The following is a 14,603-nucleotide window of genomic DNA, read 5'->3' as shown; positions in this document are numbered from 1 at the left end:
CAAAGTCAGAATTCCCATTGCTCGGATTAACTAACGCGGATTCATGAATGGTGAGATCATGACGTGAAGCCAAAGTTGGACCCTTAACCGGCTGAGCCGCCCAGGTGCCCCTCCTGCATTTTGTTTTAATTTTTACTGTTTTACTTTTCATATTTATGTCTTTAATCCACCTAAAATGTATTCGTCTATAGTGTGCTCATTTTAATTTTTTATCTTAATACTGAATTACCTACCATCACTTGTTGATTAAGGCCATTTGCCAAACCACCCATCTTTGAGGACCTCATCCAAGCCCGCAAGGAGGTAACACGGGTAGGGTGGCCCCCGTGGCTCCTTCCACGTCCAGCATTTCTATGATGCTCACATTTCTGTGTTGGTTGTGGAGGAAGGAAGAAGCGTGTGGGTGTGGATTCCTGTGATTCCGGGTCCAGATGGCCTCAGTACCCGTCTAAAGCCTTGTTCTGGAAATGGGGAAGAGCTTTCCCAGGGCCCATGGAATATCCTGGCCATGAGCCACGCCTACTTTACATCATAGCCAGTGTTTTCAAGAGCTTTTCCACTGCTTCCCTCCCCCACCCACTGTCCTCTCTCATTGACAAGACCTGACTCTTCAGGATGAGACTCACAACTTTCCTCATACCGCACAGCCCGTCTCCACATCTCTGTGGGTTTCTCCTGTCCTCCAAGGTGACCATGCCTCCTCCCCAAGGCCAAATCCTCCATCTGAGCCAGGAGCCCACCCCCTGGCCCCTGATTCACAACTCTGCTCTGCCCGGCTGTCTCTCCCCAATTTCTGACTCTTCCTTCACAGTCTTTATGCTCTCACCACCCCCGTTGACTTTCTTCCCTTTATGTGTTTCTGTATTTCTTTACGAACTCTTCTGGATGTGCGGAAAGCAATAAAACTCCCATGCGATCATGACATTGCAACATAGACACTTGGAATGGGCACATACAAGAGTTTCTTTCCAATCGGTGCCCAAAATGTAGATTACTAAATTGTCTGGGATGGATATTTCAACTTTATAAAAAGTGCCACACTGCTCTCCAGAGTAGTTGTGCAAATTTGCTCTCTGCCCAGTCACGCACGAATACCTGCTTCCTCCTAACCTCATGAGTGCTTGGTTGATCTCACACATTAGTTTTTGCCAATGGGCATGAAATGAAACCTCATCGTTTTCTTTCCCTTTTTACTTGTGACCTTGAGCATCTTTTGGAGGGTTTATTGGCTGTTCCTCTCCTGTGAGTTGCCTATTTATGCAGTTTGACCATTTGCTCTTGGCTTTCTTGTTTTTTTCTTACAGATTTGTAAGAGTTCCTTATATATTCTGGATACTAACACTTTGTTCATTATATGGGGTGTAAATCTCTTTTGAAGTCTGCATCTGACTTTTGTCATGCTGATTTAGTTTAAATGCTGTAAAACTTAACAGTTTTTTTTAATGCTCCAGACTGTTCAGAACTTTTGTTCTATTCGACATGATAAAAATTATCTCCTGCATTTTATTTTTTTAAAAATTAATGTTCATTTATTTTTGAGTGAGAGAGAGAATGAGCGTGAGCACACAGTAGGGGAGGTGCAGGCAGACAGGGAGACACAGAATCCGAAGTGGGCTCCGGGCTCTGAGCCATCAGCACAGAGCCCAACGCGGGGCTCAAACTCACGAACTACGAGATCATGACCTGAGCCAAAGTTGGACGCTTAACTCACAGGGCCCCCGGGCGCCCCTCCTGCATTTTATTTTTAAATTTTTAGTGTTTTACTTTTCATAGTTATGTCTTTAATCCACCTGAAATTTATTTGTATATAGTGTTCTAATTTTAATTTTTACTCATAATGCTGAATTACCTAACATCACTTGTTGATTAATCCATCAATCAGTGACTGCACACTGATTTTTAATAGCAATCTCCTGTTTATAATTAGGTCTGTTTCTAGGTGTTGCCTTCAGTATTCTATATATTTGGCCCATGCCAATTTTGCATTGTTTTAATTAACATAGGTTTGGGTTTTTGGTTTGTTTTTTTGTTTTAAGAGAGAGAGAGCACAAGGAAGGGGAGGGGTGGAGAGAGAATCTCAAGCTGAGTGTGGAGCCCGATGTGGGGCTCTATCCCATGACCCTGGGATCATAATCTGGGCCAAAATCAAGAGTCAGATGTTCAACCAGCTGAGCCACCCAGGTGCCCCAAATTAACTTCGTTTTATTAGGAGACTTGATTTCTGGTAGGGAAAATCCTTCCCACTGGTTCTTCTTCAGAAATGTCATGGCTGTTCTTTAGCCTTTACTCTTCCCTGGCCACTTCAGTCAGCAGAGCATGGGACTCTTGATCTCGGAGTTGTGAGTTTGAGCCCCACGTTGGGTGTAGAGATTGCTTCAAAAACAATAAAATCTTTTCTTAAAAAAATAAAAAAGAATAAAGTAACATTTTGGGGGGCTTGAGTATAGAGATGCCATTTTATTTTCAATATTGATTTATGTCCAGAAAGCTTGTTGTTAAATGTGCTTGTGAGTCCTGATGGTTTACGTGTATATTCTCTTAGATATTCTATGCAGAAAATTAGATTTTGAACAATAATAATTTTAAGATTGTCTTAACTCTTGTTTTACATTTTCCTTTTCTTGATTTTTTGCATGGTCTAGGACTTCCTATATACCATTGACTAGGAAACATAATAGCAATCATGCTTGTCTTGGTCCCGATTTGAAAGGGAATATTCTAGCATTTCACTCTTAGGTATAATGTTTGCAATGAGTCTGCAATAGACATCTATGATAGAGTAAGAGAAATCTTATTTATTCCTAGTTTGCCACCAGTATTTTAGAAATGTTATGTGTCTTTGTAATGGTAATATTGTAATTATCTACTTTAATCTATTAACATAGTGGATTATTTTCATAGATTTCTCTAATACCTAACCATCATTGCATTTCTAGGACAAACCCTACTTGGTCATCATACATGTATTTTTATGTATTTAGTTAGGATTTTTTAAAAGATTTATTCATCGTATATTGTGTAAGACAGGATTTTATTGAACTTTCAGAACTTTGCCAGTCTTGCAAAATTAATATTGAGGCATTGTTTTAAACTACATTTCTATTACTATGAGTGGGCTAAAGCATTTGTTCATATATTTAAGAAGTATTTGTATTTCCTGTACTGTGAGCTCTCTTCTGTATCCACGTCCTACAGTTGAATTATTGGTTTTTTCCTTTATTTGTGGAGACTTTATTTACATATTTACATATAATGTTATTATATGTAACATTATAATATTTACATATTAAGGAGATTAACTATTTAACTATAATCAGAGTTAAACACCTATTTTCTTTTTAAAACTCGAGGAATGAGAACATTTAAGTTCCAGCTCTTAGCAAATTTCAATGATATAGTACAGTGTTATCAAATATAACCACTATGTTATACATTAGATCCTAAAGCCTCATTCATCTTATAACTGAAAGTTTGTACCCTTCTACCAGACTCTCCATATTTCCTCCACCCCCCAGCTCCTGGCAACCACTTTCTACTCTATTTCTAGGAGTTTGGGTTTTGTGTTTGTTTGTTTTAGATTCTACATGTAAGTGACATCATGCAATATTTTTCTTTTTCTGTGGCTTATTAGCATGATGCCCTCCAGGTTCATCATGTTATTGCAAATGACAGGATTTCCTTTTTTTAAAGCCTGGATAATATTCCTATATATGTCACATTTGTTTGATCCATTCATCCACTGATGCATACCTAGGTTGTTTCCAGATCTTGGCTACTGTGAATAATGCTGCAATGAACAGAGGAGTAGGGATAGTTCTGAGATCTGGTTTTTTTTTTTCTTTTGAACATATATCCAGAGGTGGGATTCCTGGATCCCATGGTACTTATTCTATTTTTAATTTCTTTAGGAGCTTCCATACCGTTTTCCATAGTGGCTGTACCAGTTTACATTCCCAACAGTGCACAGGGGCTCCCTTTCCTCCACATCCTCATCAGCACTTATTATCTCTTGTCTTGTTGATAATAGCCATCCTAACAGGTGTGAGGGGGGTATCTCATTGTGATCTTCATTTGCATTTCCCTGATAACTAATTGTGTTGAGCACCTTTCCATGAACCTGCTGGCCATTTGTCTGTCTTCTTTGAGAAACCTATTTTCCTTGGTTCTTTGGTTTTGATCTTATTATACTTTGCCTATGTTTTCACCATGCTGTTTTGTTTCTATTTTTTATACCAAACGTATACTTTTACATAAAATATATCAACTTAAATATATCAAATTTATCTTTCTTTTAAAACATGCTGATTTTGAGTTACAATGAGGAAGTCCTTCCCCACTCAGAGGTCATATAATATTTCCCTCATTTCTTCTGCCATTTTTATGGTTTTCTTTTCTATGGTGAAGTCATTGACTCATTTGGAATCTATCCTAGCATACAGTGGAATATAAGGATCCAACCATAGTTTGTTTGTTTGTTTGTTTCAGATTCCAGTTTTCTTAATACTGTGTATTGAATGTTCATTTTTTTCCCCATTGATTTTAAGATGTCATACTTACCATATGCTAAGTTCCCTGACGCCATTCCCGCTCTCTCCCTTTCTGCTCTAACAGAAAGGGGTAGTTCATTTTTCATCAATATACAGATTTGTCTGTATGTTACCCCCCCCCCTTTCACTTGTGGTCTTATAAGTATTTTACATCTCTTTTATTCTTCCTACCAAATCTTAAGCTCCTTGGGAACAAACTTTTTATTAACAATAATTAGTAAATAAATTCCTTAAGTAAAAGACATAGACAGTTGAAAGCTCTCATGCCACGAACTCCTGGCCCAGGACAAAAGGGTGCCATGTAGCTTGTTCCATTCTTTCAAGTATCATCTCTCTGCCCTGGGTTTGGAGTAGATACAGTGTCTGTTTAATTTCACCAGCAGGAATGGTGGGGCATGGCCACAAAAATCACGGGCCTTGTGTCCCCAAGTTGGATAACCTCTCATGTCCAATTGCATTGTGCAGAGAGATGCGAAAGCTGCCCATCTGTGTCCCATTTCTCCCAGGAGAGATCCCAGACCTCTACTCCGATGATGAAGTTGAAAACATCATAAACAACATGAGGAATGAAGTCAAGAGTCAAGGTCTGGTAGACAACAGAGGGAACTGCTGGAAATTCTTTATAGATCGGGTCCGACGACAACTGAAGGTATAGAAGGATTTACTGCGCCGGGTAGGCAGACCAGAGATCGTTCACGAGAACCTCTATTGATAATTTGGACATAGCTGTCCTTCTTGATTGTACTGGGAGTGGGCAGTGTGGGTGGAGTGACTTTCTCAGCCTGAGCAATTTTGCAAGGCTTCCCTTCTCATCTGATTCAAGGGCAGTAGCCTCCCTCTTGCCTCATGCAGTCCCAGCTTTCTTAATTTCTTGGTGAGAAGCCTGGGTGGTATTGACAGATTTTTTTTTTTTTACTCCATTGGATGTGTTTCCCAACTTTCCGGGAAATAAAGAACCTAAAGCCATAGCTATCTCCCTGTGAGAACTTCTGATACCTTCTTGGTTCTCCCCACCCTTATGACTTCTCAGGTGACTCTCTGTTTCTCCCCTGTGGGGAACAAGCTGAGGGTCCGCAGCAGGAAGTTTCCAGCCATTGTGAACTGCACAGCCATCGACTGGTTCCACGAGTGGCCTCGGCAGGCATTGGAGTCTGTCAGCCTTCGCTTCTTGCAGAACACAGAAGGCATTGAGGTAAGAGGGCAAAGGAGACACTTGTCAAGATCCTCTCCACCTCAGGTACAAGGAATTCCATGTCCAGAGTTTCAGAATTCAAGTTCAAGCTTGGATAGAGTCATCGGAGCAAAACCTTCCATGTAGCGAGGCAATGAGCAGGGTGGGCCGCCACCGCCAGTCTTCACGTCCAGACAGTAACTCTGATTTCCTGCTCTTCACCTTCAGCCCACAGTCAAGCAGTCGATTAGCAAGTTCATGGCCTTTGTCCACACAAGCGTCAACCAGATGTCCCAGGCTTATCTGAGCAACGAGCAACGCTACAACTACACAACCCCTAAGTCATTCCTGGAGTTCATCAGACTCTACCAGAGCTTGCTGCGCAGACATGGAAAAGAGCTCAGGTCCAAAATGGAGCGTCTCGAGAACGGACTGCTGAAGCTTCACAGCACCTCCGCCCAGGTGGGTAGTGTTCTTTCATGGCTTGTGCATGCGGGGCACTGAGAGGGAGCGGGAGCACCCCATTCCGGGGAACTGGAGAGATCACAGTCCAGGCCTGAAAATCACTTATGGTTCCCCAGAGGCCTCAGAGTCACCAGAAACCATTCCAGAAGTTAAGGCTGAGCTCTCCCTGCAGAAGGGCACGCTGTCCCCTTCAGGTCTGGTCTGCTGCCACCTACTGATGCTGGAATCCTCTGGAGCACCTCTTCTCTCTTGCTTGCTACCCCTCTCCTCCTCTTCCGCCACCTTCCTTTCTTCTCCAGTCCACTTCCCCTCCATCTCCAAAACCAAAAAGACATGGTTGCCGAACTGTACCGATTCTCTTTGGTTTCTTTGTGTCTTACTCTGTCATCTGTCAAAGCACCATTGGGACCTAATTTCTTAAATCCTGTCTCATTTCTTGCATTTCCTCATGTGTCCCTAAGTGGTTGGCCATCGAAAGAAGGCCCCTGTTGGCCTGTCCTGGTAAGATTTTTCTACTTCCTCTTCCAAAGGGAACGAGTTTGTTTCAATTTCCTGTTCTTCCCTTGAGAATTGGGGACAATTCTGGCACCTTCTCTGCCCCTGCTTATGCCCATCAAGCACTGCCAGTCCCTTGATGGCCCTTTTTTTGTGTGCTCTGTTTGCCAGAAGCAGAGGCAGTCTCTCATTCAGGTGGTGTCATTTTCATGCATTTGCACCATTAAACTAAAATTGTGATTAGTTTGATCCATGGGCGTCACGTGTTCCTACGGATACCTAAGCCTTTCACTTATTGTCATTGTTTCAGAGCTTTGCCTTTGGACTAGCTATTCAACTTGCTTCTTCTGAGTTGTCCTCTCTCCCCACTTCTGTTTCTTGAACGGTAGATGTAACAGGTCTAGAGGATTTCAGTGCATTTAGTGGGATGCAGTGATCCCTTGCCATCTGTTCACATAGAATGTCTTCTGCTCAGAAAAAGCTGTCTTCTGTTATCTGATGTTGTTCATCTGGCCTGGCCTCTCCTCCAGGAGCAATGATTTGCCGGATGGCTTCTCTGTGTCCCGCATCTATTGTGTTCTCACTCACTGATCTCATTCTTTTGGCTTTTTTTTTTCCCTCTGTGTTCTAAGAGAGCCTTTCAAGTTGATCCCAGACAATTCTAGTTTCATACTGTGTAATATTGCTTCTGCTTCTTACGCTTACAGGGAAGGGTTTAATTATGCTACTACATCTTTAATATCATAACAGCCCTTCCCCATCTCATCCTTTTCCCTGTCCAATGCATCCTGTTGCTTTTTTATTTCAGCCTGTTTTCCTGCAACGGTGTCACAGAAACCATCCTACCGACGATGGTGGACTGCTTTCTCCAGGTTTTCCCTAGATCTGGGAGCACGTCATTTGCAGAACTGTGTTCTTCTTAGCCTCCTACATGGTTTTCCCATCCTTGTCCTATATTTCTAGAAAGACCCTTTTATCTTTTTCTTTCTGTGCCTTCAGGCATGGTGAGCTTGGTCCAAACTCAATGTTTGTCCACTGATGACACGTGCCAGTTGTCCATGATGCTTCTTGGTTTCCATTTATGCCATGACCACACCCCCTTCCCAGAGCTACAGTGCAGGGCAGGTCGAGGGACACAGACCCAAGCCAAAGGCCTAGCGGTTTACCCGGCATATGTACTGTGGTTGTGGAAATGTCACATCTTCTCTCCCAACACTTTCTAGTGTTTCCAGTACCCTCAATCTCTGAACTTCTAGAACTCAGCATAAGATAGAATCCCGGAATGCAGATTCTTAACATCTGTCACTTCTTCCTCTTCCTGTCTCCTCCCCCACCCCTGACGTATGGTGCCCTCTGAATACTGTCATCTTAGCAGCCCCTGTTCTCCCTCCCCTCCCTGTCCTCTGGAAACTCCAACCGTCCCAGGAGAAGACTGGTTATACCTTCGGCGAACCCAGTTCTACCTGCGTGTGGAGAGTGGAGAATTCTTTTCAGTCCTGGCATCAATTTCCATTTCTTCTCCTTCAAAGTTCTCTACTTCGATGAGTGATACTTTCATCTACCCAGTTCCCTAGAAAGCGGGGAGTTACCTTCGATTCCTCCCCTTCCCTCATTTCCCATTTAAGAATTAACAACTTCTGTACATTTCCTAAACGTGTCTCAAGTGTACCCTCTTGTTGTATCCCCGTTTTCTATGTCTTGATTCAGACACTTCTTACCTAGGTCATTTCAATACATGGAACTCCCAGTGTCTCCCTGGTCCCGAACCTGCTTCACCTGCAACCTCTCGCATCACTCATCAGGCCAAAATCCTTGGGGTCATCCTTGACCCTTCTCAATTCTCTCTGTCACACACACACACCCTGTGCCCAAGCATCAGAAAATCGCCATTGGCCCTAACTTCAGACGAGCCCCGAACCCCCCCACTGTGCACCTCCCACGCTGCTACTCCCCTGACCCAGGCCACTGATCCTACCCGGGTAACCACAGTACCTTTCCAACTCACTTGTCTGCTTCTCCTTCTGTTCCTCTTGGGTCCGTCATCATTGGAGCAGCCAGAGTGATCCGTTCAAAACAGGAATCAGAGCATGTTACTTTTCTGCTCAAAACCCTGAGATGGCCCCCATTTCCCTCGCTAAAGTGGCGCCCCAGTCTCCTCTCCCACCCTGCCCTGCAGACTGTCAGACCTCATCTACCGCTGCCCCATGCCCGCAACATTCCTCTCCGGCCATGCCGCCGCCTTGGCTCTTCCCTCAGACACGCCAGGCCTTTGCACTGGCTGTTTCCTCTCCCTGCGTGTTCTTCCTTCTCTCACCCCCACGACTCACTCCCTCATCTCGACTTCTTTGTTCACATGTCACCTTCTCAGTGAATCCCATTCTGATGGCCCCATTTTAAATTGCAACCCCACCCCATTCCCAGGTCCCTTACGGGGCTTGACTTCGCCTCTTTCCCGTACTGGTTGTGTTTACTTTTTGTTGTCGATCCCCATCTGTCAGACAACCTCTGCGTGGACAGGGATCCTTATCTGTTCTGTTTGCTGATGTGTCCCACATGCCTAAAACACTACCTGGACAGAGGGGGCATGCATGAAATGTTGAATGAATGAATGGCATTTTGTTTAGCCTCTCCCAACATTCTGGACCCACCGTCCAAGAGAAATATCTTGCAAATCATAAATGCAAATTTCAGTTTCCTATTAACTGCATCAAAAGAAGTAAAAGGAAACTTGTGGCTTCCATTCTAACATTAGATCTTAAATTTACCTAATTTTATCATATATTTTAAGAATACATTTTATTTAACCCAATACACCCATGATATTATCATTTTAACAGGTAAGCAATGTATAAAGAAGTTACTGGTGAAATATTTTTTTTTTTCCTACAAGGCTGCAAAGACTAGTGTGTGTGCGGTTATAATTACGGCACGTCTCAGATGGGACAAGCCACATTTCAGGTGCTCATTCCCCAAACTAGACAGCACAGCTCTGGACCAGCCCCTGTCCGGCTATCAGAGTGATCTTCGCTCAAAACATTGAGTTTTCTCTAACGTGGACCCTAATGTTTTAGACATTACATTTCAGACTCTCTGAACTTTTCTAGAACTTTCAAACTATCCCCTTGCCTCTTTCGCCATCCTTTCTTCCTCCCTTCGACCCCATTGTACCCTGGCATTCAGCAATACTGACTGGTTGGAGTCGCCCCAAATCTCCACAGCTAGTTCACATCTCTGTGTCTTTATGTGTGCCCCTGACTTGCCAGCTTGTGACTGTCAAGACGTAAACGGTTTGCTCCCTCCACTCGCAGAAGCCCCTTCTAAGTTGTGAGAAGATTTTCATTCCATTCTCTGGTTCCATCCCAACATTATGTTTCTTCTCTTGTATATGTCCTGCCACACTATCATGGCAGCATGATACGCAAGGGCAGACACCAGGATTCATTGGCACGTAGTAGGTGTTCTCTAAGTGTGTGGATAAATGGGTAGATGACAGATGGCTAGGCAACCAAGCAAACGAGTCACCTACAAGCTTAGAGCGGGGATGGAGGGTGGGCCCCCCAATACTGTTTACATGGTGTATATTTCATACTTATGGATGGTTATGAGGATAATTCTTCTTGTAAAAATGCTATCTTGGCTTCTGATGTAAAGCCTTCATCTGAAATTGTTCCTTTGTAGAAAAAAGCCTTAAGTATATCCCCATAATCTTGGTACAAGGGTAATGACTTGAATTATATTGTATAAGTATCCTACTACCCACTTATGACAGATTTTGGTATTCATAATCCAGCGGGAGTGGGCTACATGAATCTCACCACTCTGGCTCAGATGGACTCCAGATTTATTTAACAACGATCACAATATTAGGAGCAGCGATGATAATGATAATAATGACAAGAATTAATAATTATATGGTCATCTAAAGTTTATAAACTTCAGACACAGTTTCACGCTTAGACTCACCTGGTCAGAAACACCACTTTATTTTTCTATACCGAGATTTGACTTAGCTCCAGATCTGTCTTTTTTGTTTAAGAGTAGGAAATTCTCGGGGCGTCTGATGGCTCAGTTGGTTAAAACGTCCGACTTCAGCTCAGGTCACGATCTCGTGGTTCCCGAGTTCGAGCCCCACATCAGGCTCTGTGCTGACAGCTCGGAGCCTGCTTCAGACTCTCTGTCTCCCTCTCTCTCTCTGCCCCTCCCCCACGCTCACCCCCTCTCTCCTGCCTTCTCTCAAAAATGAATAAACATTAAAAATTTTTTTTTGTTTAAGAATAGGAAGCTCTTGGGGCGCCTGGGTGGCTCAGTCGGTTGAGCGGCCGACTTCGGCTCAGGTCATGATCTCGCGGTCTGTGAGTTCAAGCCCCGCATCAGGCTCGTGCTGACAGCTCAGAGCCTGGAGCCTGTTTCAGATTCTGTGTCTCCCTATCTCTCTCTGACCCTCCCCCGTTCATGCTGTCTCTCCCTGTCTCAAAAATAAATAAACGTTAAAAAAAAATTAAAAAAAAAAAAAAAAAGAATAGGAAGCTCTTAATCTTACATTTCTGGTCGACTTGGTCACTTCAGGTTAAAAAAGTCTCTGGAGGGCAGTCAGTTCAGAGTGTAGTTCTACCTTGGGGCTGTTTCCGTGTGAAGGGTCTTTTGCCCCTTTGCATCTTGGTGGTGGTGGTTTCAGGAGGCAGCTGGTGAAGCTTCATGTGTGGTCTTCCAGCTCTCACTGGCTCTGCTGAGGGTGGCTGGTTCCGCTGGGTCTTTGGGTGGCATCTTCTGTCTTTGCTGCTGCCTCAGATGAGGGTGGTGTTACTTCTGTTCCTTCTCTTAGCACCATCAGAACCCTCACCCCTGACCTGGGTCTCACGCCATCTCCTGGCATCTTCAGGACACACTGTCACCCTCACTTCTATACCTAGCTCAAGTGTACTCATGAGGGAGAAGGGCTGTTGGACTGAAGAAATGTTCATAAGAGGCCTACAGTTCATTACCAGTTCCTCCATCTAAGATTTACTCCCCAAGTCTGTTCGTCTGGAGACTCTTAAATTCAGTCTTTCTTGGGCTTTCAAAGAATCTCAGGCCACCGAATTTACCTGAAGTTGACAGTTCAGTAATTTACCATGACGTAGGCATCAGGACTCTTTTGGTACAAGTGAAAAAAAAAAATGAGTTCAAATTCACTTAGCAAAAAAAGAGGAAAAAAGAAGAAAAGGAAAAGGCAGGAGGGGAGGGGAGGGGAGGGGGGGTAATGAGATTACATGATATATTTATCAGATCTTTTTGATGGCAACTGACCTGTGCTCGCTTCGGCAGCACATATACTAAAATTGATGGCAACTGACCAAAATCCGGCTGAAGTTGGTCTAGGCAAAACAACGACAAAAATAAAACAAGCTGTTTCATATAAGTGAAAATTCAGAGATAGAGCTTAATATTGACAGGGCTGGAGCCAGATTCTCACTAAATGTCCCTGTCCAGGCAGGCAACCCCATGGCCCCGCCAACCTCAGACTTCTATTCTGCCTGCTTTGCAACTTCACCATAAGGAGGAGTTCATCTTTCCCAGGATTTAATAGCAAGTTCCTGGGGTAAATGATCAGTAGCTCTGATTGGCCTCTTCATATCATTGGTTTGCCCATACGTGAACCATTCTCTGTGACTTCGACACTCTCCTTGGCCAAGTGAGGATCAAAGGACCACCTTTGGAGTCAGCCCCACCCAAACCACGAGGACTAGGGAAGGGAATATTTCCCAAGGGAAATTCAAACTGTATTTCCAATACAGGGATGAGAAGTTTTATTAGGTAGACAAATTAACAGATGTCTACTGCAGATGGGAAACCACTACGTCTAAGAAGAGAAGCCTACGTGAAGTGTGAATTCATGGGAGAACGTGGTGGGTGACCAGAAGGACCCGGGGGGTAAGAAGGCAAAGACCTCTGGGCCTCTAATGCTCTGCGCACTAGGGATTGCTGTTGATGATCCCGGGTTTTCTCTCTTCCTTCTGTGGCTCTGAGGAGAAGGTCCCAGGAAGCTTGGCCTTCCTCTTTGGCATCATGTTCCTGGTCCTCGGAGAGAGGACGGTCTCTCACCACCAGCCTCTTGGCACTCCACTCAGTTGACATTCCCCTCCCACTTATATTCATGGAGCTGGCAAGACTGAAGAGAGGGTCTCTTCCTTGTTTTTGTCCCTCTCCCCCTTGACCCTCCTATCTGGGGGCGGGGGTGGGTGTCTAAAGAGGAAGAGATCCAAGGAGGGGCTCGAATGCTTTGAATAAAGGCGAAGAGAAGAGGAAATTTTAACTTGACCTCTTTCAACTTCCTGTTCTGACCTACTGCAACTTCCTGTTCTAACCTACTTAAACTTCCTGTTCTGTTGCCAAAGAGCCATGAAACGAGCCTGACTTACGCCCTCTCTTCAGCTTTGTGGGGAGCGGCCTAGTTCTGACTGGCGGGACCCTTGTGTCACTTCTCGTCACAGCTTGAGAGCTACAAAGCTCCCATCCACAGTGCTGGTGTTTGCTTACCTTGGGCCTGAGGTCGTACACCCTATCTATAAGCCACAAAACAAACAGACAAACAACAACAACAGAATTAAAAAAAAAAACCCACTCCAATTTTCTCAAATCTCCCCAGATTTAAAAAGGAACAAAAAGTTACTGGTGTGCTTGCTGACTGCAGTGATTATGTGGTTCAATCATTTTGATTTACAATTGCATCTTTGTCCTTGTAGAAATAACTCCCTGCAGCTGAACTGTGGGATTTAGAAATGGATTAACCTTCCAGCACGGGAATATAAGACTTGTTCTCGGGAGCAGGCCTTCATTTGAGGTTAACAAAAAGTCTCCAGTTTCCATGAATACACAAAATTAAAGAGCATTCTTTCTTCCCCCCCCCACCCCCCGCTTTCCTTTTCTTTTCTTTTGATCTGCCATGAAAAGGGAATTATCAGCAGCATCTAAGCCTCTGTTTTATTTTTCCCCTTATGCATTTTGTATCATAAAGCATTTGAATCTGTTTGACGTATTCCAGGAGCTCTGAAGTAATCTTGGGTTGTTGCATGAAATAGACTGCAGAAAAATGAGAGGCGGGAGGGCATTTTGCGATGTAAAGTTTATGGGCCCTATTGCAAATACAAATGGCTTTTTTTTTTTTTACTTCCCAGAAATAAACAGATCTGAGTCTTCTTTCTGCAGATGAAAGGGCCATAAAACCAGGCCATTGGGTCTCAAACCTAGGTGGGCACCAGATTCACCCAGAGGGCCTGTTAAAACACAGATCGCCAGGCCCGCCTCCAGAATTTCTGACTCAGTAGGTCTGGAGTGGGCCTGTGAGTTTACATTTCTGGCAAGTACCCAGGGGATGCTGTTGTCGGTGATGGTCCAGGGAACCACACTCCGAGAACCACCACACTCTCCGGAACAGACTGTACATAGAAAACCATGCCTCCTTCTCCAGGGGGTCAGAGAAATGAACGGTTTCCTCCGTGGTGAGCTTCTTTACTTCCTCCAAACGCATATGAATTCAGAGGCCCGATGGAGAGAGCCCATTGGGTTCTGGTCTGGGCCACTGGGTCCGTGTCAACCTGGTCATCTGTTTCCTGAAAGGACTGCGGAACTAGACTAAGACCAAACCAATGAGACCAAGTGAACGCTCTCTACGCAGAGCTGGCTCCAGTGGGCACCTGGTTTTTGGCAGAGATTCAAAGGCAGCCCGCGGGGTGGGAGGGCTTCTTGGTGGGCAGAAAGGAAAGGTGTCGGATGTGTCCCGATGGAGGCTGGTGGCCTGCAGAGCTGGAGGGGGGCTCCCTAGAAGTGGGCATCCTGTGTGATCAGTGGGGGGAGCGTGTTTGACTTTCTCTGGCTGCTCCTAAGTGGGAAGCAGGGGCAAAAATTAAGGAAGTCGTCCGTTGTTAACCAAGTGCTGGCCATCCGGG

At 44.4% G+C, this 14,603-nt stretch overlaps 1 protein-coding gene across 1 annotated transcript in view; it reads left to right on the top strand.

The window, feature by feature from the left end:
* DNAH9 (dynein axonemal heavy chain 9) overlaps positions 1-14,603 on the top strand; it is a 333,637-nt gene that overhangs the window by 209,267 nt on the left and 109,767 nt on the right. The window contains 3 exon segments of the mRNA XM_053893249.1: positions 5,054-5,196; positions 5,578-5,739; positions 5,947-6,180. Of these exon segments, the coding sequence (XP_053749224.1) occupies positions 5,054-5,196; positions 5,578-5,739; positions 5,947-6,180 (539 nt within the window).

Source organism: Panthera pardus, unplaced genomic scaffold, assembly GCF_024362965.1.
Source record: "Panthera pardus isolate Hobbes unplaced genomic scaffold, ASM2436296v1 HiC_scaffold_3, whole genome shotgun sequence".
NCBI lineage: Eukaryota > Metazoa > Chordata > Mammalia > Carnivora > Felidae > Panthera > Panthera pardus.
This window is presented reverse-complemented; position numbering and strand designations above follow the sequence as displayed.